Genomic DNA, 23,710 nt, shown 5'->3' on the forward strand with positions numbered 1-23,710 from the left:
CATTGATCCTCATGTATGCACCCTCAAATTTCTGTGACCATATGCATGTCCAGCAGTCTCTTAAATGTCCCCAATGACCTTGCTTCCACAACTGCTGCTGGCAACACATTCCATGCTCTCACAACTCTCTGTGTAAAGAACCCGCCTCTGACATCCCCTCTATACTTTCCTCCAACCAGCTTAAAACTATGACCCCTCGTGCTAGCCATTTCTGCCCTGGGAAATAGTCTCTGGCTATCAACTCTATCCATGCCTCTCATTATCTTGTATACCTCAATTAGGTCCCCTCTCCTCCTCCTTTTTCTCCAATGAAAAGAGACCGAGCTCAGTCAACCTCTCTTCATAAGATAAGCCCTCCAGTCCAGGCAGCATCCTGGTAAACCTCCTCTGAACCCTCTCCAAAGCATCCACATCTTTCCTATAATAGGGTGACCAGAACTGGACGCATATATTCCAAGTGCGGTCTAACCAAAGTTTTATAGAGCTGCAACAAGATCTCACGACTCTTAAACTCAATCCCCCTGTTAATGAAAGCCAAAACACCATATGCTTTCTTAACAACCCTGTCCACTTGGGTGGCCATTCTAAGGGATCTATGTATCTGCACACCAAGATCCCTCTGTTCCTCCACACTGCCAAGAATCCTATCCTTAATCCTGTTCTCAGCTTTCAAATTCGACCTTCCAAAATGCATCACCTCACATTTATCCAGGTTGAACTCCATCTGCCACCTCTCAGCACATCTCTGCATCCTGTCAATGTCCTGCTGCAGCCTACAACAGCCCTCTATACTGTCAACGACACCTCCAACCTTCGTGTCGTCTGCAAACTTGCTGACCCATCCTTCAATCCCCTCATCCAAGTCATTAATAAAAATCACAAACAGTAGAGGCCCAAGGACAGAGCCCTGTGGAACCCCACTCACCACTGACTTCCAGGCAGAATATTTTCCTTCTACTACCACTCGCTGTCTTCTGTTGGCCAGCCAATTCTGTATCCAGGCAGCTAAGTTCCCCTGTATCCCATTCCTCCTGACCTTCTGAATGAGCCTACCATGGGGAACCTTATCAAATGCCTTACTGAAGTCCATATACACCACATCCACAGCTCGAACCTCATCAACTTTTCTAGTCACATCCTCAAAGAACTCGATAAGGTTTGTGAGGCATGACCTGCCCCTCACAAAGCCGCGTTGACTGCATTTGATCAAGCCATGCTCTTCCAGATGGTCATAAATCCTATCCCTCAGAATCCTTTCTAACATCTTGCAGACGACAGACGTGAGACTTACTGGTCTGTAATTGCTGGGGATTTCTCTATTTCCTTTCTTGAAGAGAGGAATTACATTTGTCTCTCTCCAATCCTCAGGTACGACTCCAGTGGAGAGCGAGGATGCAAAGATCCTCGCAAGTGGCGAAGCAACCGCATTTCTCGCTTCCCAAAGCAGCCGAGGACAAATCTGGTCCGGGCCTGGCGACTTGTCAATCTTAATGTTTGACAAAATTTTCAGCACATCAGCTTCCTCTATCTCTATCCATTCCAGCATGCACACCTGCTCTTCAAAGGTTTCATTCACTACAAAGTTTGTTTCTTTCGTAAAGACAGAAGCAAATAACTCAGTTAGGGCTTCCCCTACCTCCTCAGACTCCACACACAAGTTCCCTATGCTATCCCTGATCGGCCCTACTCTTTCTTTGACCATTCTCTTATTCCTCAGATAAGTGTAAAATGCCTTGGTGTTTTCCCTAATTCGTTCTGCCAAGCCTTTCTCGTGCCCCCTCCTGGCTCTCCTCAGACCATTTTTGAGCTCCTTCCTTGCCTGCGTGTAATCCTCTCTAGCTGAACTTGACCCTAGCTTCCTCCACCTTACGTAAGCTACCTTCTTCCTTTTCACAAGAAGCTCCACCGCTCTCGTCATCCAACGTTCCTTTATCTTACCCCTTCTTGCCTGTCTCAGAGGGACATATTTACTCATCACTCGCAACAACTGTTCCTTAAACAGTCTCCACATGTCTATAGTTCCCTTACCATGGAACAATTGCTCCCAGTCCATGCTTCCTAACTCATGTCTAATCGTGTCATAGTTTCCTCTTCCCCAATTAAATATCCTCCCATTTTGCCTAATCCTCTCCTTCTCCATAGCTATGTAGAATGTGAGGCAGTTATGGTCACTATCACCAAAATGCTCTCCCACCACAAGATCTGATACCTGCCCCGGCTTGTTTCTGAGCTCCAAGTCTAGAATGGCCTCTCCCCTCGTCAGCCTGTCAACGTACTGAGTTAGGAAACCCTCCTGAACACACCTTACAAAAACAGCTCCATTCAAATCTTCTGCTCGAAGGAGGTTCCAATCAATATTAGGAAAGTTAAAGTGACCCATTACAAGAACCCTACTGCGTCCACACTTTTCCAAAATCTGTCGACCTATGCTTTCTTCAATCTCCCTGCTGCTATTGGGGGGCCTGTAGTAAACCCCTAACGAGGCGACTACTCCTTTGCTGTTCCAAATTTCCACCCATACTGACTCAGTAGGCAGATCTTCCTCGACAATGGAAGCTTGTGTAGCTGTGATACCCTCTCTGATTAGTAGAGCTACACCCCCTCCTCTTTTTCCCCCCTCCCTATTCTTTTTAAATGTTCTAAACCCTGGAACATCCAGCAACCATTCCTGCCCATGAGAAACCCATGTCTCTGTTATGGCCACAACATCATAGCACCAGGTACTGATACATGAGCTGGCTTCTGCCCGGATACCAGCAATTTTGAAGCATTCTCCAGCATTCCCTAGAAGGATAACTGATTAGCACACTGAATGCCTAACACAGCTGATCCTTGTGTGCACAGTGCATGCTCTACCCTTTTATACATGATAAAAGCAATCTGGATCCGATACCTGGCAGGAGACTCCAATGTGAATATTTAACTGATTCCTGCCAGTTATAGATGGTACTGCAAGATGCCCACTTAAAGACCAATACAAAAATTAATCCAGGTCAGTCTTGAGTCACAAAAGGCCCTCCAAAAGTTCCCATTCAATCTTTGACAGCCAGGCAAGAAACAAATGGCAGTTGAAAATCATTGCCATTATGTTCAGGGTCATATTTTTGATTCTGGTATTCAATTAGCAATGTTCATCGATTACTTTAAATGCGTTAACTTAGTTATTTAAATAATATGAAGAGAAATTTCATGGGGATAATGTTCATGCATTACTTGCTAATAATAAAGTGCACAATATCCAGAGTGGTAAAAAGACTAAGTATTGCTCAGCCATTATTGGGATCTTCAGTAAGAATTCTCCTGTGTAACAAAAGCTGGTTTCTTCTTCACTCATTATATTGAAAACTATTCTGGCCTTTCATTCACTTTCATCAGTATTTTTGTTACCAAGAGATTCACCTTGTAGAGTACATGTCCTTACTATAAGCCAGGTAATTCATAACACGGCAGATGGTGAAACCTGAATTTGAAAAACATCTGAAATAAAAACCTTGCCTTTAGGAAAGGCAATCTGACATCCTTTCTTGGTCTGGTCTACATATAACTCCAGACCAACAGCTATGTGCTTGACTCTAAACTGCCTTTTGGGCTGGGCAATAGAAACATTAACCTATCCAGGTCAAGCCGCCCTCATTGAACCAGACTATAGGCCTGCTCTGTCTTTAGATGGAGAAAGGACTAGTGCTGATTTAACCTGATAGATACCACAGCTCAGGTGAGGGTGCAATTGAGAAAGGAAGTCCTTCATAGTAACTTCAGGCAGTGCAAGGATTGAACCCATGCTGTTGGTAACACACTACTTCACAAACCAACCAACTAAGTTAAACTGACCCTATACCTACAGCCTGTGAACAAACAAAAAACCTTTCACCATTCAAATGTGTACAATTAGCAGTCCTCCACATTCCCCAGTTTTTTTTAGACAGGATGCCTGTTCTGGGTGACTTTACAAGGGAGCTTGATTGTGCTGAAATGTGCCAAATTTTCATTTCGACTCTTAACTTTGGTGCAGTACATTTTAACCCAAGAAAAACTACGAAAAATCACAAACGAACTTTTCCCTTCATTTGGCACTCTGGTGGAAGTGAACAGCACTCAAAGAGGACAAAGCATTCATTTCAGATTGTTAAGCTGATTTATTTACTTATTTACACCATTCGCTTCTACAGTATGTCTTATCCAATGTAAATAACTTTTCAGTGATAGTATAACTGTTGCAGCAAAAGCTGAAAATTCATCATTCACGTGTTACAACAAAGCTGATCAACTGAGGTTGAGACAGTGAAGAGCATCAAGTTGCATCAAGAGTGACGATAACGGATGACCTGTCCGAGGCTCCCCACATAAATGCAACAGTCACGAAAGCACAACAACGCCTCGTCTTCCTGAGGCAGCTCAGGAAATTTGGCACGTCCATAAGGTCTCTCATCAACTTCTACAGATACATCATTGAAAGCATATTGTCCAGGTGCATAATGGCCTGGTATGGTAACTGCTCTGCCCAGGATTGTAAGAAACTACAGAAGGTGGTTTGCACAGCCAGACCATCATGGAAGCCAACCTTCTATCCATGGATAACAAAGTGTGGAGCTGGATGAACACAGCAGGCCAAGCAGCATCTTAGGTGCTAAGATGCTGCTTGGCCTGCTGTGTTCATCCAGCTCCACACCTTGTTATCTCAGATTCTCCAGCATCTGCAGTTCCCATTATCTCTTCTATCCATGGACTGTTTTTACATGACTCGCTGCCGCAGAAAGGTGGCCAACATCATCAAAGGCCCATCGCACCCTGGTAATGTTCTCCTATAACCTCTTCCATCAGGCATAAGATACAGAAGCCTGACATGTGCACCAGCAGATTCAGGAACGGCTTCTTTCTGGACATTATCAGAATAATGAATAGACTCCAATAATGTAACCTACAATGTAACCTGTATGCCTCTAAGCCTTCTTGATCAGTACACCCTTTGCTTGCTGTGATCTGCCTGTATCGCTCGTAAACAAAGCTTTTCACTGTATTTTGGCACACGTGACAATAAAATCAATCGATCAATCAATTAATGAGTGATGAAATGTGTTTACCTTTCTCCCAGAGAAAATCTATCCCATTCAATGTCAAACACCTAGAGTGACTAATTCAACATTCAAACTATTCAACATTTGAACATTCAAACATTGAATATGAAAATTCTAACATTGTAAAGTTGTTCTGATAGTATAGGAATATTATAAAGTATAACATTCAAGTTATAGTTTATGTATTACTCCTGCCTTTTCTTTGTCAGATGCAAGTTAATTCCGAATGAGTTGTACTCAGCTCTGTGGGACTTGATTGGCCAGGACTTGCTGGAGGTGTAAGACAATATGCTTCTGTAGGTAGCACATGCAAATCCATGGGGAAAGGTACCATCACCCTCACCTACAAGTGGAAGGGGGAGAGAGAGGAAATTATAAATTGGCAACCAATTTCACAGCAGATTACAAGGTCCTGTCTAAGGTCATTGCCAACAGTCAGGTCAAGTCTGCTCTGCTCTGGAATCAGTGATTCATCCTGACCAAACCTGTGCTGTACCAGATAGGACAATCCCTGAATGCCTTGTGCTTCTCAGGGATAAGATCACCTATGTATAAGACAGGGCATAGACACCTGCCTCATCAGCTTGGACCAGGAGAAGACCCCTGACAGAACATCACACACTTACGTGAGGGATGCACTCTCCTAAGTGGATTTTAGGGACGAAATCCACAATTGGATCTGCATCAACATCTTTAATGCATTCTTAATCAGCAGATGAGAATCAGAAAGTTTCCCGATCAAATTTGGAGTCAGGCAGGGCTGCTCATTCTCTACTGCCTTGTCTGTGTGTTATATAGAGTCCTTTACTGAGTCCATCAGGAAGTATACAAGCCTGAAAGGAATGATTATTGCAGGCAGCAGAAGCCTGCAGGTCACGCCTCCCTGTAGATTAATTAATTGATTTATTGTCCCGTGTACCAAAGTGGAGTGAAAAGCTTTGTTTATGAACAGTACACGCAGATCATAGTAAGCAAGGATGTGCAGATCAAAAAGATTTAGACAGAAGCACACAGGTTACATTGCACAGGGCGTGCACTAGGCAAGAGCCACGTTAGCGAGATCAGTGTTATTTGAGGCTAGAGAGCCCATTCATCAGTTTAATAACTGCAGGGGAGAAACTGTTCCTGAACTTGTTCGTGTGTGTGTTCAGGCTTCTGTAACTTCTGCCTGACAGAAAAGGTTGTAGGAGCTCATTACCGAGGTGTGACGGTCTTTCATGATGTTAACTGCCTTTCTTCAGTAGCAAGCCCTGTAAATAGAGCCCATGGTTGGACAGTTGGCTTCTGTGATGATCTGGGCTGTGCACACCACCTTCTGTCGTTTCTTACAGTCCTGGGCAAGGCAGTTGCCATACCAGGCCATTATGCACCCCGACAGTATGCTTTCATTAGTGCATCCATAGAAGTTGGTGAGGACATATCAAATGGACATGTCAAATTTCCTGAGCCACCTGAGGAAGAAGTGGCATTGCTGTGCTTCCCTGACTGTTACATTTACATGGGAAGTCCAGGACAGGTCATCAGTTATCGTCACTCTGAGGAACTTGATGCTCTTTGCCCCCTCAACCTCAGTTCTGTTGTTGTAGAAGGGGGTGTGTTCTCCTCCTTTCTTTCTGAAGTCCATGATCAGTTCTTTGTCCAAATTGAGAGACAGACCGTTTTCTTTGCACCACGTCACCAAGCCCGCTATCTCCCTTCTGTATTTTGACTCTACTTTGTTAGACATTCATCCCACTGCAGTGATGTCATCAATGAACCTATAGATGGCGTTCGTTTGGAATTTGGCAACACATTCATAGGTGTAAAGGGAGTACAGTAGGGGGTTGAGGGGACGTCCAGTGTTGAGTATTATTGTGGAGGAGGTGCAGTTACATATCCTCACAGTGGCCTATGGGTCGGAGAGCTGAGGATCCAATTGCAGACGGCGGAGCTGAGACCAAGGTCACAGAGTTTTGAGATCAGTTGGAGGGGATAATGGTGCTGAAGACTGAGCTGTAGTCAACGAGCATGAGTTTGATCTGGGTGTCTTTGTTGTTCAGATGTTCCAGGGATGCGGTCAGGGCTAGGGATACAGCACCCGCTGTGGATCTGTTATGCTGGTAGGCAAATTGTAGGGGATCGAGGCAGGCTGGGAGTCTGGAGTAGATGCAGGCCATGACTAACCTCTGGAAGCATTTCATGACAATGGACGTCAGAGCCGCTGGGTGGTAGTCATTAAGGCATGTTGCATGCACTTTCTTAGGTACGCGGATGATGGTGGCCTTCTCGAAACAGGTCGAGACTTCAGCTTTTAGGAGGGAGAGGTTAAAGATATTGGTGAATGCCTCTGCTAGTTAGTCCACTCTGGATCATAGTGCTTGTTCAGGGATACTGTCCAAGCCTGTTGCTCTCTTTGGATCGATTCCCAGGAAGGACTGATCTGATGTCTGCAGCAGTGACCAAAGAGAACACGTGTGTCTGGGGCTGTCGGGGCAGGTGTTGCCACACCGGTGGTATTCTGCTCAAACCAAACATAGAAATCTTTGAGCATGTCAGGGAGGGATGTGCCTTTGGCCGTTATCTTGCTCTAACTTGGTCCGATACTGTGTCTTGGCCTCCCTATTGGCTCTGCAGAGGTCATATCTAAATTTGTCATATTGATCTGAGTCACCCAACTTGAATGCTGCTCATCTGATCTACAATAGGCAGTGGATTTCCTGGTTCATCCAAGGTTTACAGATAGGGAACACTCAGATTGATTTCTTTGCCTCGCAGTTCTCCATGCATTTGCTAATGAAGTCTGTGACGATGGTGGCATTTTCAGGCTTTCTGCTGAGTACTTGAACACAGTCCAGTCCACTGATTCCAAGCAGTCCCGGAGACGGTACATGGATGACATCTCTATTTATTGTTTAGATTCACTGTCAGTGCACAGACTCATGAGCATCTGTGACCAGATTGAACTGTTCTTTGGGAATTGGGCTGATTGATCCTTTATCTCCTTCACTGTCAGGATAGATTACCTGAAGGTGCTAGGATTATTTGTAGGAGAAACACCTTCGACAACAAGTCCATCAGGAAGCAGTCAGCACGCAGCATCCTCAAGACCCTGAGGGAAAAGGATAGGGTGGATCCTGTCAAAATCATTTGGGAGAATGCCTCATCACCAGGACCTTCCAATCAGCACCAAGACATCACTTGGCTGATGGTGAGAAGGGCTCCACCCGTGAGGTCATTTACACCTGGACTCTCTGCACCACCGCACACAAGCCTTCAAAGTAGCTGTGAGGAGGCTGACGCAGCGATGCAGTGATTTTTGTCAAGGTTTGTCACAAGCAGCTCAATGACTCAGGACTCTGTGCTCTACGGTCTGTTCCCCAGGACACACACTGAGGCAAACATTGACTGCTGTGGAGGACCATCAATTCAATGAAGGATGCTCTTTGGCTTGCTCAAAACTTATTGGTCTTCCATAGCAAGGAGGTGACCTTGACTGAGTGTTGCAGACTGGCACATTCCAAGGTCCAGGACTGGTGAAAGCACTAAAGTTTGTGGCAGCTGCTGCCAAGATGCAGTGGGAAAAATCCACCATCTAAGGTCTTTCTGCCAAAGTTAAATGGTGGGGCCCGTTCAATTATTGGACCATCCTGATGTCTCAAATATATGTAAATATAGTCTTGTGCAAGTCGGAAATGCCTTTGGCTTATTTGTGGGATAGATTCAAACTCCAGTGTTTGTTTCTTCATGTGCTACTCTATAGAAGTGAAGCGCTTTAGTGACTAGGTATATATGAATAAAGTATAATTTTGAAATAAAAAAGATACAAGTTAATTTCCACTGATAACTCAAACAAGCAAGCATTTTACAAAGTTAAAATAGAAAATATCTACACATGGATTTCACTGGGAAAAATGGAAGGGCCATAGAAACAAACCCTGTTAATTTTGGAGCTGTCATTTTAGAGCACCTTTTACTTTATGTGAAAATAATCATGTCATACAACAAAGCAGATGGATGTTCTGTGACCAGTGTATACAAGAGCTTGGGACGTCTTTCTATCAGTAATACATTTCATTAGCCTTTACAAGAAAAATCAATTTCTGGTTTTGAAAAATATTTATGACTTTTGTCATAGAATCATGCTGTCATTTCAGAGTAGAAGGATACTTTTTTGGCCTAACCAGCTCATGCCAGCTTGCTACAGAGCAATCACATCAAGATTGCAAACAGCTTGCATTTGATGTTCCTGTGAGCCAGAGATAAATATTTATCCAATTTACATTTAAACCTAACAAACACCCCAAATACATAATGAAAAAGTAATTTCTTTAGTTATTGAAGATGAACAGTTCCCCAAATAAATGCATGAAATCATTTTTTATTCAAAACTTTTGTCAAACTGTACCCAATTTTTACTGAACTGTGGCTCAGTTGAAAGTAGTCTCTCCTCTGAATCATAAGGTCCCACTTGAAGAGTTGAAATATCGCTCTATTAGAGGCGCCAACTTTCAGATAAGATGCTAAACTGAGGCCTTTCTGCCCTCTCAAGTGAATGTAAGAAAAAGTCTTGCAGCACTGGTTTGAAAAAGACATGAATTATCACCAGTATCTGGACCAGTATTTATCCCTCAGTCAACATTACAAAATAAATCATCTGGTTTACAGGAACATAGAACATATAGAACATAGAACATTATGGACATGCACATGGACAGCAGTGAATTGGGGGGAATGTAGGTTAGGTTATTTTAATTTTGGATTAGGATTATTCCACGGCACAATATCGTGGGCCGAAGGGCCTGTACTGTGCTGTACTTTTCTATGTTCTATGTTCTACTACAGCACAGTACAGGCCCTCGATGTTGTGCTGACCTGTCATACCAATCTGAAGCCCATCTAACCTACACTATTCCATGTACATCCATATGCTTGTCCAATGATGACTTAAATGTACTTAAAGTTGGAAAATCTACTACCGTTGCCGGCAAAGCGTTCCATTCCCTTACTACTCTCTGAGTAAAGAAACTACCTCTGACATCTGTCCTATATCTTTTACCCCTCAATTTAAAGCTATGCGCCCTTGTGCTCGCCGTCACCGTCCTAGGAAAAAGGCTCTCCCTATCCACCCTATCTAAACCTCTGATTATTTTTGTCGTGCATTTGGGATTTCCTACATTATCCCAAATAAAAGTGCTTCACCAGTTGCAAAATGTTTGGGATACCTGGTCACCAAGCAAAGTGCTATACAAATGTAAGTTTTTTTTAATGATCTGTTTGTTATGTAAGATTTAAGATCAATTTTAAGAAGATATTCTTTTTCAAGAAATTTGTGATGGTCAATTTGAGGATATACAGCCACACACTCTTGAAATCATAAGTTAAGGTTGTCCCAAAATTGGCCTTATTGTACTGGTGGAGACAAACTGCTGCAGATGCTCATGTGCCATGCCTTCAAAGAAGCTCATGGTTTTCAGTCCATCCGGTTTGAGAGACCCATCTTATCAATAATACTCTAGTATGAGGAAATATGGAAGTGATCAACGAGAAACAATATGCTTGCTCATGGTGACAGTGCATTGAAGCAGTTTTATTTTAAAGCTTACCTATTGCTGAGGGAAAGTGATGGCCTCGTGGTATTATTGTTACACTACTAACCCAGAAACCTAGGTAATGTTCTGGGGACTTGGTTTGAATCAAATTTGAATTCAATATCAAATCCGGAATTAAGAACCTAATGATGACTATGAAGCCATTGTTGGTTATTGGAAAAACTGATCTGGTTTTCTCCTGCCCTTTAGAAAAGGGAATCTGGTGTTCTAATCTGATCTGGATTATGTGTGACTATAGACTCCTAGCAATGTCGTTGCCACCCAGCTACCCTCAGGGGTAGCAGTGATGCGCAATAAATGCTGGCCTAACTAGCAGCGCCTACATCCTGTGAATGAATGAGAAACAATTTGCTTGTTTGTTCTCATCCCGAGCCAGAAAACATGAGCAGTGTTTGGCTCGGGGCTGCTCTTATCAGAGGCATTATACCCCTGCCTGTGCTATAGAAAAGATCCAATTTGGGTAAGACTTATTTTAAACAATTTTCCAGTGCTGGGGTTCATTCCCATTTCCACCTGGAAAATCACTATGCTTAATTCATCCTACATTACTGCATTAAGAAAATATCATGTGATGTGGGCATCATTAGACAGGGCATAATTTATTGCCGACATCTAATTGCTCAAAGGGCAGTTCAGACTGTGGGTCACATGTAGGCCACAGCACGTTAAGATAACATTTTTTTCTTCCCCAAAGGACGTTAGTGAACCAGATTTTGCCTTTTCTAACAGTCAACAGTGGTTACATGGGTCAGCTTTTTACTCCAGACTACTATTGAATTTAAATTTCACCACGTGCCATGGCAGGATTGGAATCTACATTCTGATTATGTTACCTCTGGATTACTAATCCATCACCACTACACCACCTGCTTCCAGTGTTCTTTTCATTCCTTTATTCTACTTACTAATGAAAGAACATTAACTGACAAGAAATGGCCTCACCATCATTATTCAAAATGAGCACCAAAAAAAACTATAAATGAAAATCAATAAAGAAGTTGAGACTACACACTATGCTATAAATTAATAGCCTAGTACCCTACAGCCTTAAAACAGTCCCAAATGCTTATTGGTCAAAAGCTTTATCAGCTACCACAATGAAAAGAAATTTTTGCATCTGTATGATGTAGCAATTTTTCATAACATTCCCCACAATTAATTGAAATATTGTTGTGAGGATGAGATAATTCAATTATATTAATTATTCTGATACTGTTCTATGGCATCAGTGCCTGTGCTAGCTGACTCGTGGTTAATTTTTATATCCTTAACAATGAATGTTATGAAGTAATTATTCATCTTAAATGCTGTAAGGTAGGATTATCACACCATAAAAAATAAGAGCAAGTTATTCACCCATCTAGCCTTCTCCACAATTCAAAAGATTATGGCTGATTGAGACCTTAATGCCACTTTCCTGTCAGCTCTCTGGAGCCCTACTTTTCTTTCACAATCAAAAAAAACTTCTAAATCAGTTTTGAATATATTCAGTGGCTCAGCCACTACTGTTCTCTGCAGAGTGTCTCTCTGCTCCAGCACCTGCAAGGTCCCTTCCAAGTCACACATCATCCTGATTTGGAAAGATATTGCTGTTCCTTCACTGTCACTGGATCAAAATCTTGGAACTCCAGCTTTGTTGGAGATTCATTCATCCATACAAGTGAAGAGTATTCCACCACATTAATTTATCTAACCATCAGCCCTCTTCCTGTAGCATCCCATGTCCTCCCACATACTTACACATTGTGATCCCCTGTCAATGGCTTTGGCCTCCTGCTGGCCTTCTATAGGTGTGAGTTTGTACTGAATTATTTAGCAACATGTCCATAACCTTGACTGATGATTGCTAACAAAAGTGACCAGATGCCTGGCTTTCTGCCTGGACCACACTGCAGATAAGGGGCAAAGCAATGAAAAGGAAAGCAGGGCAGACATTGCTGCCAGCATCCAAGTAGGTATAAAATGAGTAAGTGCTAAGAAAGCAGGTGAGCAGGTGTGAGATTCAGCCTGGTTCAATCTGTGAGCACCGTTGATGCCCCTGTGTGCTAAGCATCCCTGCAGCGTCACTGTAATGATAACTGCCAGTGCACTTCAAAGTATAGCATTAATGTGCAGAAACTGTACGTGAATTGGAGATATGCAATGATGGTTCAGAGAGATGGGCACATGTTGGATGCCAGTGTCAATGGACATTGTTTTTATTCATTAATGGGATTAGGGCCAGAATTTATTGCCCATCCCTAATTGCCCAGAGGGCAGTTAAGAATCAACCACATTGCTGTGGGTTTAGAGTCACATGTAGGCCAGACCAGGTAGGGAAGGCAGTTTCCTTTCCTATAGGACATTAGTGAACCAGACGGTTTTTTCTGACAATCGTAAATGGATTCATGGTCATCATTAGATTCCAAATTCCTGATTTTTTATCCAATTCAAGATTGCACCACCTGCTGTGCCAGGTGCCCAGATTATTCCCTGGGTCTCTGAATGAACAATCCAGTGATAATGTTACCAGGTCGCTGTCTCCCTGTATGTATTACATACACCTCTCGTCACATGGGGTGATTGAAGCAGCTGCCTGGGTTCATGTTCTGTGATGTTGATGCTAGGAGTACGCAATGTTGGTCGAGGAAACAGTGAGCTGGAGTCACCAGGGACCCGCACTGCCTTTCATACCAGCAATTCTTCGATCCAGTGCATGGTACAAAAGGAACAAGCATGTTCATGAGCTGAGATTTGGTGTTAATGAGGGAGATAACAAGCAATAATCCCTGATAATACGCATCCCACTACTCCCTAGCAAGAATTTCCTCTTGATGCTGGGAATTTAGTTGGAAAATTCAGGAATATTGTGTGAAACTGCTTTGGCTGTGATGTGATAACATCTTGGAGGTTGTGGCAGATGAACGTTAATGAGGCTGGTAAGCTGGGTTTGATCTACCTAAAGCACTTATAATGAAAGGGTCACCTGCACACTAGCAATTACCATAAATAAAGTTTAAACACCCGATACAAAACACCTCCTCAATGCTAGAGAAACTGTTAATCCAAATTCACTTTCCTTGAGAAGAGACATACTTTTCTAACCATGATTATTGATTGACTTCAAACTCTTTGAAGTGCATGTCGAATGTCATAATCCAATTAAAAATACATTAAGGCAGCCTCCAGACCCAGACCTTAAAAGCAGAGTAAGGGCCTCAGGCCTAGTTCTTCACATACAGGAGTCCTTACCTGCACCCAATTCACATTGATCCAGTGATATGAACAAAATTCTGTCCAAAGTTGTGAAGAATATTGCAAATCAGGTCACTTGTTACAATACTGTCCAATTTTCTTTCCAATTGGGTGGAGTAAATATATGACAGATGCACCATTGACATTAGTTTCCCAGCCTCATTGGAGTTGAATGTAGCTTCCATTACAGAAATATTTCTGTCTTAAGCCCCTGGGAATGATGGATGCATTGACATCACCCTTCAAGATGCTGTCAACTCTAGAACAATTCCTACGGACTGGAGGGTAGCTAATGTAACCTTACTACTTTTTAAAAAATAGATTGGAAGAAAACAGAGAATTATTGACCACTGAGTTTTCCATCTTCACTGGGGAAAATGCTAGAGTCTGTCATAAAACATTTAACCGCAGAACACTTGAAAAGCAGGCCTCACCCTGAATAGCTGTCAGTGACTAGTGTGATCCATGCTTGCGCCCCAAATATTCACAATATACATTAAAGACATAGAGGAGAGAACTAACTTTTATCTTAGTTTGCAGGTGATACAAAACTGGGTGGGAGGGTGGTCTGTGAGGAGGATGCAGAGATGCTTCATTGTGATTTGGACAAGTTGAGAAAGTACGCAAACACATGACAGATTAAGTATAATGTGGATAAATGTGAGGTCATTCATTTTGGTAGCAAGAATAGGAAGGCAGATTATCTGAATGGCTGACTGATTGCAAAAGGGGGCGGTGCATCAAGAACAGTGGATCCTTTTATACAAGTCACTGGAAATATGTATGCAGGCAGTGAAGGTGGCAAATGCAGCTTTCATAGCGAGAGAATTCAAGTAAAACTGCACAAAAGTCGAGATGCAAAAGTACAAACCTTGGTGAGGCAACACCTGGAGTATTGCATGTAGTTTTGGTCTCCTAATCTAAAGAAGGATGTCCTGGCTATGGAGGGAGAGTGGCAAAAGGTCTACCAGGCTGATTCCTGGAATGGAACAAGTGATGTGTGAAGTGAGACTGTATTGCTTCAGACAATATTCATTGGGGTTTAGAAGAATGAGGGGGTGTATCTCATAGACACCAATAAAATTCCAATAGGACAGGGCAAAATGCAGCATTGATTGGACTTAGCAAATGTAACTCCTTATTCCAAAAGGGAGGGAGACAGAAAGCAAGAAACTTCAGGCTGGTTAGTTTAACATCAGCCAGAGAGAAAATGTTAGACGTTATTATTAAAGAAGTTGTGGCAAAGTACTTGGATAAGTTCCAGGTAATCAGGCAGAGTTAATATGGTTTTGTGAAAGGGAAATCATGTTTGAGCAATCTACTGGAGTTCTTTTAAGAGGTAACACATGCTGTGGATAAAGGTGTTGGCCATCCTATTTAAGAAGAATGTAAAAGTGTTGGAGACAGTTACAGAGAAAGAGTAAAATGTAAGACAGTAAAAGGAGTGACTAACATTGATGGAGGCTGAAGTTTCATGTTATTACTGAAGAAGACACCATGTCTGTACATTCTTAACTGTGCATATCACTATGAAATACAGCAATCGATAAACCAATTTAAAATACTGCTTTAAAATTTGTTATCAATGATAAAGAAAGGCTGCAATGGCACTGAGAATTTAAACACCATTTGTACTAATTGCAAACTTTACTTTTTATACATATCAGAAGTCCAGTTTCCTTGCTGTTAGCTGAATAAAATGTTTCTACTTCCGCTTCAAAGTAGCATTAGATAGAGATGTCCTGTTGCTAACATGTATCAGCAGCACTGCAGGGGGAATAATACTGTGAGAAACTTTATATCTGAGCCATGAAAAAACATGAGAGAAATAATTCTAATTGTAATATCATTGCAACAACCAAGGCCCATGACGTGTGGTGGAGAACTGAGAGGATCTTACTGAGGGAATTTGCTTGTCTCTTAAGTGTGGAGAATACAGCTCAGGAATAATAAACTGACTGGTTGACTACCTGCTTGTGACTAAAGGAAGATATAATAATTCCACATGGAGGCCTTAATAAACAAACTTCTTTCTCGAAAGAAACCAGAGATTTAAGTTATCTGCCATAAATCAAAACAGATCATTTCCTTTCAAACTTAAGAATTAAATACGTACAAAATATTGTTTGTGGTTAAAAGAGATTATTTGATGAATATTTGAGAGAGATAATATTAATATGTAGAGCTTTCATTTGTATTTGTGATCCTCAACAATTCTAATGACAGATTACTTGACAGAGTTGTTTAGTGGCATTGCCTACTCAGAAAACATGAAAGTTAGAGCGGTGTTCCACCTGGAAGGAAATGACAAATATCTTAAGTAATAGGACACTGCGTTATAAATGCAGTAAGTACAACTGCTGTTATTGCGACTATTCTCCTACATGTCCCCTCAGTTCATAATTCACAGACTCATGCATTTCAGATCTATTAAGAATGTAAAACCCTACAGCCAAAAACATCATACAATTTTGCCTACCTCCTAATCATTGCACTCTCTAACGATAGTCTCATGTTGTAAAATTTGTCAGAAAATTTTAAGAACTAAAATTTCCCTTTTCTACAAACTGCATAGTTTACAAATCAACTGCATCTTACACCTTCAATATCTATTCACTCATGGAAATAAGGTGGCACTGGTAAGGCATTTACTTATTGGCCATCCTCATTTAGCCTTGGGAAGATACCAGGGAGTCACTGTCTTGAAGTACTGCTGTGTGAGCGGTGTGGGTACATCCAGTAGGAAGCCAGGGGTGCAGTTCCAGGATTTTGACTGTGAGACAATGAAGAAATGATAATATATTATGAATTACGGTCACAATGTGTTAGTGGTGGAGGGAGTGAACATTCAAGTTTTAAACACATTCAAGGTTTAAGCTACTTAAGCAAGCTCCTTTGATGACTGAGATAACAAGGCGCAGAGCTGGATGAACACAGCAGGCCAAGAAGCATCAGAGCAGCAGGAAGGCTGACATTTCGGGCCTGGGCCCTTCTTCAGAAGAAGAATGTACAGATATGGTGCCTTCTTCAGCAATAACATGAAACTTCAGCCTCCATCTATGTTGGTCATTCCTTTTTACTGAAGAAGGGTCTAGGCCCGAAATGTCACCCTTCCTGCTCCTCTGATGTTGCTTGGCCAGCTGTGTTCATCCAGCTCTACATCTTATTATCTCAGATTCTCCAACCTCTGCAGTTCCTACTATCTCCTTTGATGACACTTGTCTTCTCTATTGCTGGAGATTGACGTTGCTAGGCATTTGCGTGGTATGAATGTTTCTTGTCACTGAGGAATTGTGACTGGAACTGAACACTGAGCAATTATCAGCAATCATTCCCATTTTTGATCTTATGTCAGAGGGAAGGTAATTGATGCAATACAAATGCCTGGGCCCAGGGGTCTACCTGAGGAACACAATGTACCAATGCGGAGATGATTGGCTTCCAACACCTAAAACCATCAAGAATTAAAATTGTCAACAATGAAAAGGTTATTGGTGATCAATGCCACTAATATCATTATCAAAGATACATTCCAGCACTTTCCTGACCATTGAATGTTGACTAACTAGGCAGATTCTGACCAAAGTGAATTTCTTCTCTTTTATATGGATGAGACATAACTGGGCAATTTTATATCTTATTATACTCTAATGGATCAGCCTGGGCAGGGGATGGAGCAGCTAGTACTGAAACATAAGTTTTCAGTATTATTGCCCAAATGTTGACAGGGCCCATACTCTTTGCAGTATCTAGTGTCATATCTTCAGCCATTTTTTGATTTCTACTGGAATGAATCTAATTGGCTTAAGTCAGGTGTCTGTAATGGTGAGGGTTTCAAGAGGTCTAGATGAATGATTTCCCATTTGGCACCACTTGCTGAAGATTGTTTAAGTTTCACTCTTGTTGTCTGGTGCACTGGATTTGTCATTATTGAGAATATTCATGAAGCCTCCTCCTCTGGTTAGTTGATTAACTATTATTCACTAGTGATCCACTAGTTGTGAGATTGCTTAGCACTATTTATAGCATGCTGCCTTTGCTATTTAGTATGCATGTAGTCCTGTGTTGTAGTTTCACTAGATTGATAACTTCCTTTTATGTATGCTTTTGGCATACACTCCTTATTGAACCAGCTTTGATCCCTGAACTTGATGGTACAAGTAGAGAGAGGGTAAAATTCAATTCTGATGAGTCACAGCATCAATTTGACCTGATGTCTGAAGGTTTCTTGGGATTCAGTACCAGTATTATGGGCTCCTAGGCCTGATCCATTCCCATTTATTGTATGCACTGCCATTTCCTTTGTATTCATTCACAAGATGAGGGCGTTACTGACCAGGTGGCATTTATTACCCAGAGGGCAGTGAGAGTCAACCACATTGTCGTGGCTCTGGAGTCACATGTAGGCCAGACCAGGTAAGGATGGCAGTTTCCTTCCCTAAGCCATGGTGGGATGTGAGCCCAGGTCCCCTGAACATTATCTGGATTAACAGTCCAGCGATAACACCACTAGGTCATTGCTTCCCACAGGATAGGGCAGCTCATTTCCAGGGTGCTGTAGGAAGGATATGATTGTTTGGATAGGACTACATCAGGGTGACTAATTTGTGGGGCAGCTTTCCCAATTTTGGCCCCTCACTTAGTTTGTTAGCATCTCTTTACAGTTTTTTTTGCATCCTCTTCATAGCTTGAATTCCTACGTGACTCTGTATTGTCAGCAAACTTAAATAAATTGCTCCCTGTCTCTTTATCCAAGTCATTAATATAGTTTGTAAATAACTGATACCCCAACACTGTTCCTTGCACAACCTGACCAATCACAGCCATTAGAGATAATGGGAACTGCAGATGCTGGAGATTCCAAGATAATAAAATGTGAGGCTGGATGAACACAGCAGGCCAAGCAGCATCTCAGGATCTCAGGACCAATCACAGCCATTTATCCCTATTGTCTGCATCCTGCACATTCACCTATCATATGGCCATGTTAATACATCACACCCAATGCCACAACCTAACTGTGTGCATTTTTGTGGCATCCTATTAAATACTTTTAGAAATCCTAGTATACCTCATCTACTTGCCTTTACCTACTCTACTAGTTACATCCTGAAGAGATTCTAATAAATTTGTCAAACTTCATTTCCCTTTTATAAAATCATGTTGACTTATTTTAATCATTCTATGCTTTTCTACGTGTCCTGTTAAGATTTCCTTAACAATAGATTCCAACACTTTACAACTAACTTATGTCAGACTAACTGGGCTGTAGTTCTTCATTTTCTCTGCTAGGCCTTTCTTAAAATCAGTGTTACTTTTGTGCATTTCCAATCTGTTTGGACTATTTTGGAATCTAAGAAATTTTGGAAAATCATAGTCAACATATCCATGATCTCTGCAGCTATTTCTTTTAGAACCCTAAAAAAGATAGGCCATAAGGTTCTGAGGAATTGTCAGATTTTAGTTTCCCGAATACTTTTCCTGTGCTGATACTAATTATCTCAAATTCCTTCCCCACTGTTATTAACCCTCAGGCTATCCTCTATTTCTGCTGTGTGAGGTCAGACACAAAATATTTGCTAATGTATCTGCCATTTCCACATTCCCCATGATATTTTCTCCTTTTTAAAAATGTACTCTTAGCTGGTTATTTTCCTTTCTTTTCTCTTTTCATTAACTTTTTGGTGGGCCTTTGCTGTTTCTAAAACTTTGTGAATGCTCAGACTTACTACATTTCTCAGCATTACAAACTTCTCATTATAATACTATCACTAACATCCTTAGCTAGCCACAAATGGATCTTTCTCAATGAATTTTGTTTTTTAATGCAAGATAATTTGTTGAACATTTTTAATTGTTTCTTTAAATCTTTTGCGCTATTTACTTAATATTAAATATTTTACATACTTCCTATATCAGCCTATTCAGAGATGTTATTACACAGCTCTGGAGCATGTGAGACTTGACCAAGACCTTCTGAGCCACAGTTAGACACACAAAAGAAAGGACAGTAACCTGAACCACAGTCAGCAGCATTCAAACCTATACTAGGCCATTCCCAAAGGATTTCTATTCAATCATCTCAGTCTCTTCATTCAACCAACCTTATCCAATTTCCCCACACATCTATGTAATAAAGAACAAAAACAGAAGTTGCTGGAAAAGCCCAGCAGGTTTGGCAGCTTCAATGAAGAAAAAAAAATCAGAGTTAACGTTTTGGGTCCGGTGACCCTTTCCCTCAAGAATATCTTTGTTTAGGTTTAAGACTTCTATTCGTGATTAGTGCATGTCATTTTCAAATTTAACGTGGAACTCAATTGCATCTTGATTTCCATTTCCCAGTGAGTCTTTTAGAATGTCATTATTAATTAGCCTGGCCCCTTCGCACAATATAAGATACAAAATAACTTTATCTCTAATTGGTTTTGCAAAATAATACTGCAGGAAATTATCACAAAATCATTCTACAACTCATCTCCAAGACTAACTTTGTGAGTTGATTGGTCCAGTTTATAGAACCACCTTTGACTTTAAATTGTTAGAAGCCCCAACAATGTTTTTTTTAAGTGTTCTGATAATATAACTACTCTGAGGGGACTTGTGATCTACTCTCAAAAGTGTTTTCTGACTTTTTCTAAGCTCCACCTGTACTGATTCAAGTTCCTGATATTCTGATCCTCTCTCACTAATGTCCTTTTGTCATCTGTTATTATTAGGGTTACACTTCCTCCTTTCCCATACCACCTGTCTTTTTCAAATGTTCTGCACCTGGAATATTTATTGCCCAAATTTAGACACCAAGTAACCATATCTCTCGTGATTAGATCTAAAAGTTTATCTCCATTTGTGCCAAGATATTTTGTATCTTACTGCAGATATTCTGCACATGCAGATAAAGTAAGTTCAAATTCAAAACAGTTCTCTGCATGGACTTACTCTCATATGCACAATTACTGTTAACCTCTCTGACTCACTCATTTTGTTGTTACTTACATCGATATATTTTTCTATTGCCTCAACTTTTATTTTTAATTTCTAAATGTCACATCACCAAAATGCTCCTTTCTCCTTGTTAGTTTAGACATTTTTCCCTACTCTGAATATATTTGCCGGTTTCTCTTATGTTTGTGATTTCTGTCCTTTCCTGTCAGTCTAATTACCAATACCAACAGCACTCTTCTGCAATATTGCCTGATCCTTTCTCGTTTACATTCGAAATCTCTCCTCTTGAGAACCCCCTGTATCATTAATTAGCTTAATGCCCTCTCTATATCCTTAGTTATATGAATCACAATGACACTTATTCCAATGCTGTTTAGGTGAAGACGATCTCAAAGGTACAGCATTCACTTTCCAAAGTACTGGTGTTAGTGCCCGATCATTCTAAATTCATTTCTCCCACACCACCTCTGAGCCATGCATTCAAACCTTTGATAGAAACATAGGAGGAGAAGTAGGCTATTCAGCTCCACGAACCTGTTCCACCATGATCACCCAACTGCCCTGTTCCTGCTTTCTTCCCATACCCTTTGATCCCTGTAGACCTGAAGACCATATCTAACTCCTTCTTGAAATCATTCAATGTTTTGGCTTCAACCACTTTCTGTGGCAGAGAATTCCACAGGCTCACCATTCTCTGGGCGAAGAAATTATTTATTGATCTTATTTAACCTGTGTCAATTCGCTTGTGGCTCGGGTATTAATCCAGCAATGATTACCCTTGTGTTTCTGCCCTTTAATTTACCCCCTAATTTAGTTATCATATTCCATCAGCAGTATCTCTCCCTTAATCCAACCTCATTTTTGGGGCCTGCATGGACCTTGACAAGTGAATCCTTCCTCTCCCATAACAAGCTCCTTTCTAGCCCAGAGAAGAATTCCTAAATCTCAGCACAAGCAAACAACAGAGCCTTCAGGAATCACGCTCACCACTGCAGAGAACCATAGCTGACATCCTAACATACCACCTTTTAAGACAACTACATTACTTTTCCCTCAGACCACTTGAACCATGCCCTGCATCATGATCAGTTTCATAGCCCATTGTGGTCAGTTTCATCATCCACCCTACAGTTCCTGTTCTCATCCACATAGGCTACAAGAACGTCACATTTGTAAAACAAATGAAGGGCTGCTGCTGATTCATTACTATATTTTAACTCCCATAACTTCTTCACTTGCATTCACACTCTCCTGTCCCAAATCACAGATCAAATCTAAAGTATCAAGCCTAAGGAGTGTATCTGTCTCCTAGAACAAAGCATAAAGTAACTTTCCTGCTCCCTGATAAATTGCATTTCCTAAAGCACAGACTGCAGCTCATCAACTCTAAGCGAAAGTTCCTCATGCCACAGACATTTACTGCAGATGTGGATGCTGTGTTTCATACTGGGTGTTCAGCAGTTACCATATGCTTCAGGTGAAATACATTACACATCCTCCTATTTAATTGTGTGTGATTCAATAATTAGGTTTCATGTTCAGAAATATCATTCAACCTTTACCTGTGATTATATCATGCAGATTAACTAGTTATCTAAAAGCATAACATAATAAAAAATACTTATATCTTCTCTGTACCAGTTTAAACTACTACCTTGTTACAGGGGTAAGATCTTAAAGCTCACCAAACAATCATCCACCTGCTCATCTAGTTAATACCAGTGAGCACTCACCAACTAGTTGAGATGTTACATGAACATTAAAAGCAATATCTCTTTCAAATCATGCCTCCAAATTCCAAATTTGCCATCACTCCTTGCCATCGCCAACTCTGTCTGCCCACTGCACTAAACACCCCACAATAAATGCCGTGCTCTTCAATAGTCATCTGTCAGGGTCTCTGCGAATTGAAGTGCTTTATGTACTTCCAATACTTTAAAGGCAAAACAGTATGAAAAAATGTAATGTTGCTCATTTACTGCAGCATCATTTTCAAAACTGACATGAACTTCAGCAAACTAATTAAGGCAACTTTATGCCTATTCAGAAAGATGATGCAATCAGCAGCTACACGTCTTTAATATTGAGCCGATTAATATCTGACTAGGTATGGGAGTTTAACATTTAATTATAGATAAAACACTGCAGAGTCAATAGTCCATGAAGTACAAAACCCATACAGTGCTCTTAAATAATAGGTTAAATTCAACTGACTACACAAAGAAACAATTTGAAAGCTATGCCAGGGGTCGATTCCATTAGATCTTTTTAAATTGAATCCAAATGTAAATGACATCTCAATTATTTGACTTAAGCAGTGTAGATGTAAATAACTCATTCATTCTTTGCCTACTGATACTGACAGTAGTGTGAGGTGAGTCAACAGAGATTGGAAAAATTCTGCGAGCATTAGAATCAGCAATTCACTGCAACAACAGGAAATATACATTCTGTTATAATGCTTCTCCATCTCACTAGTTTTATGTGCATTAAACATTGGTGTAATAATAAAATGAATAGCAGTTTGATCCTATATCTCAAGACACAATTTCATTTTTTAACTCTGTTTAGTAACTTTGATTTTAAAATGGAGGAAGACACAAAAAGTGAGACCAGCAACACATTGTTGTTACCTTCTATAATTGAAGCTGTTAAAACTGAGGTGTCATAAGCAGCTAGTGGTGCCACTCTAGCCGAATGCTTCTTCATCCTGTGCTGTAATTCTTGGAGTTATTTGTACTTATAGTTTCCTATAGCTGCACATATCTCAGATACTGTGTCGGAAACCCGATGGTGAAGCTAAGTCTGTTGCCTGAATGATTGTTTGGAAGCAATGCAGCATGCTTTGGATACTGATGTGCTGTTTCCCTG

General features: G+C 41.0%; 1 protein-coding gene across 5 annotated transcripts in view; it reads right to left on the reverse strand.

Annotated features, from left to right (window-relative positions):
- The window catches only part of slc35f4 (solute carrier family 35 member F4), a 174,346-nt gene that overhangs the window by 51,077 nt on the left and 99,559 nt on the right, over positions 1-23,710 (reverse strand). The window contains exon 1 of one of the 5 annotated variants that reach the window (XM_048538130.1): positions 23,473-23,641. The exons of 3 other annotated variants lie outside the window; for them this stretch is intronic. In XM_048538130.1, coding sequence (XP_048394087.1) covers positions 23,473-23,548 — 76 coding nt within the window. In that variant the 5' untranslated portion in view covers positions 23,549-23,641. Of the gene's footprint in view, positions 1-23,472; positions 23,642-23,710 lie in introns of those variants that run through there. One more of the 5 variants, XM_048538132.1, reaches the window with a different exon arrangement.

The sequence above is a fragment of the Stegostoma tigrinum genome, chromosome 10, assembly GCF_030684315.1.
Source record: "Stegostoma tigrinum isolate sSteTig4 chromosome 10, sSteTig4.hap1, whole genome shotgun sequence".
NCBI lineage: Eukaryota > Metazoa > Chordata > Chondrichthyes > Orectolobiformes > Stegostomatidae > Stegostoma > Stegostoma tigrinum.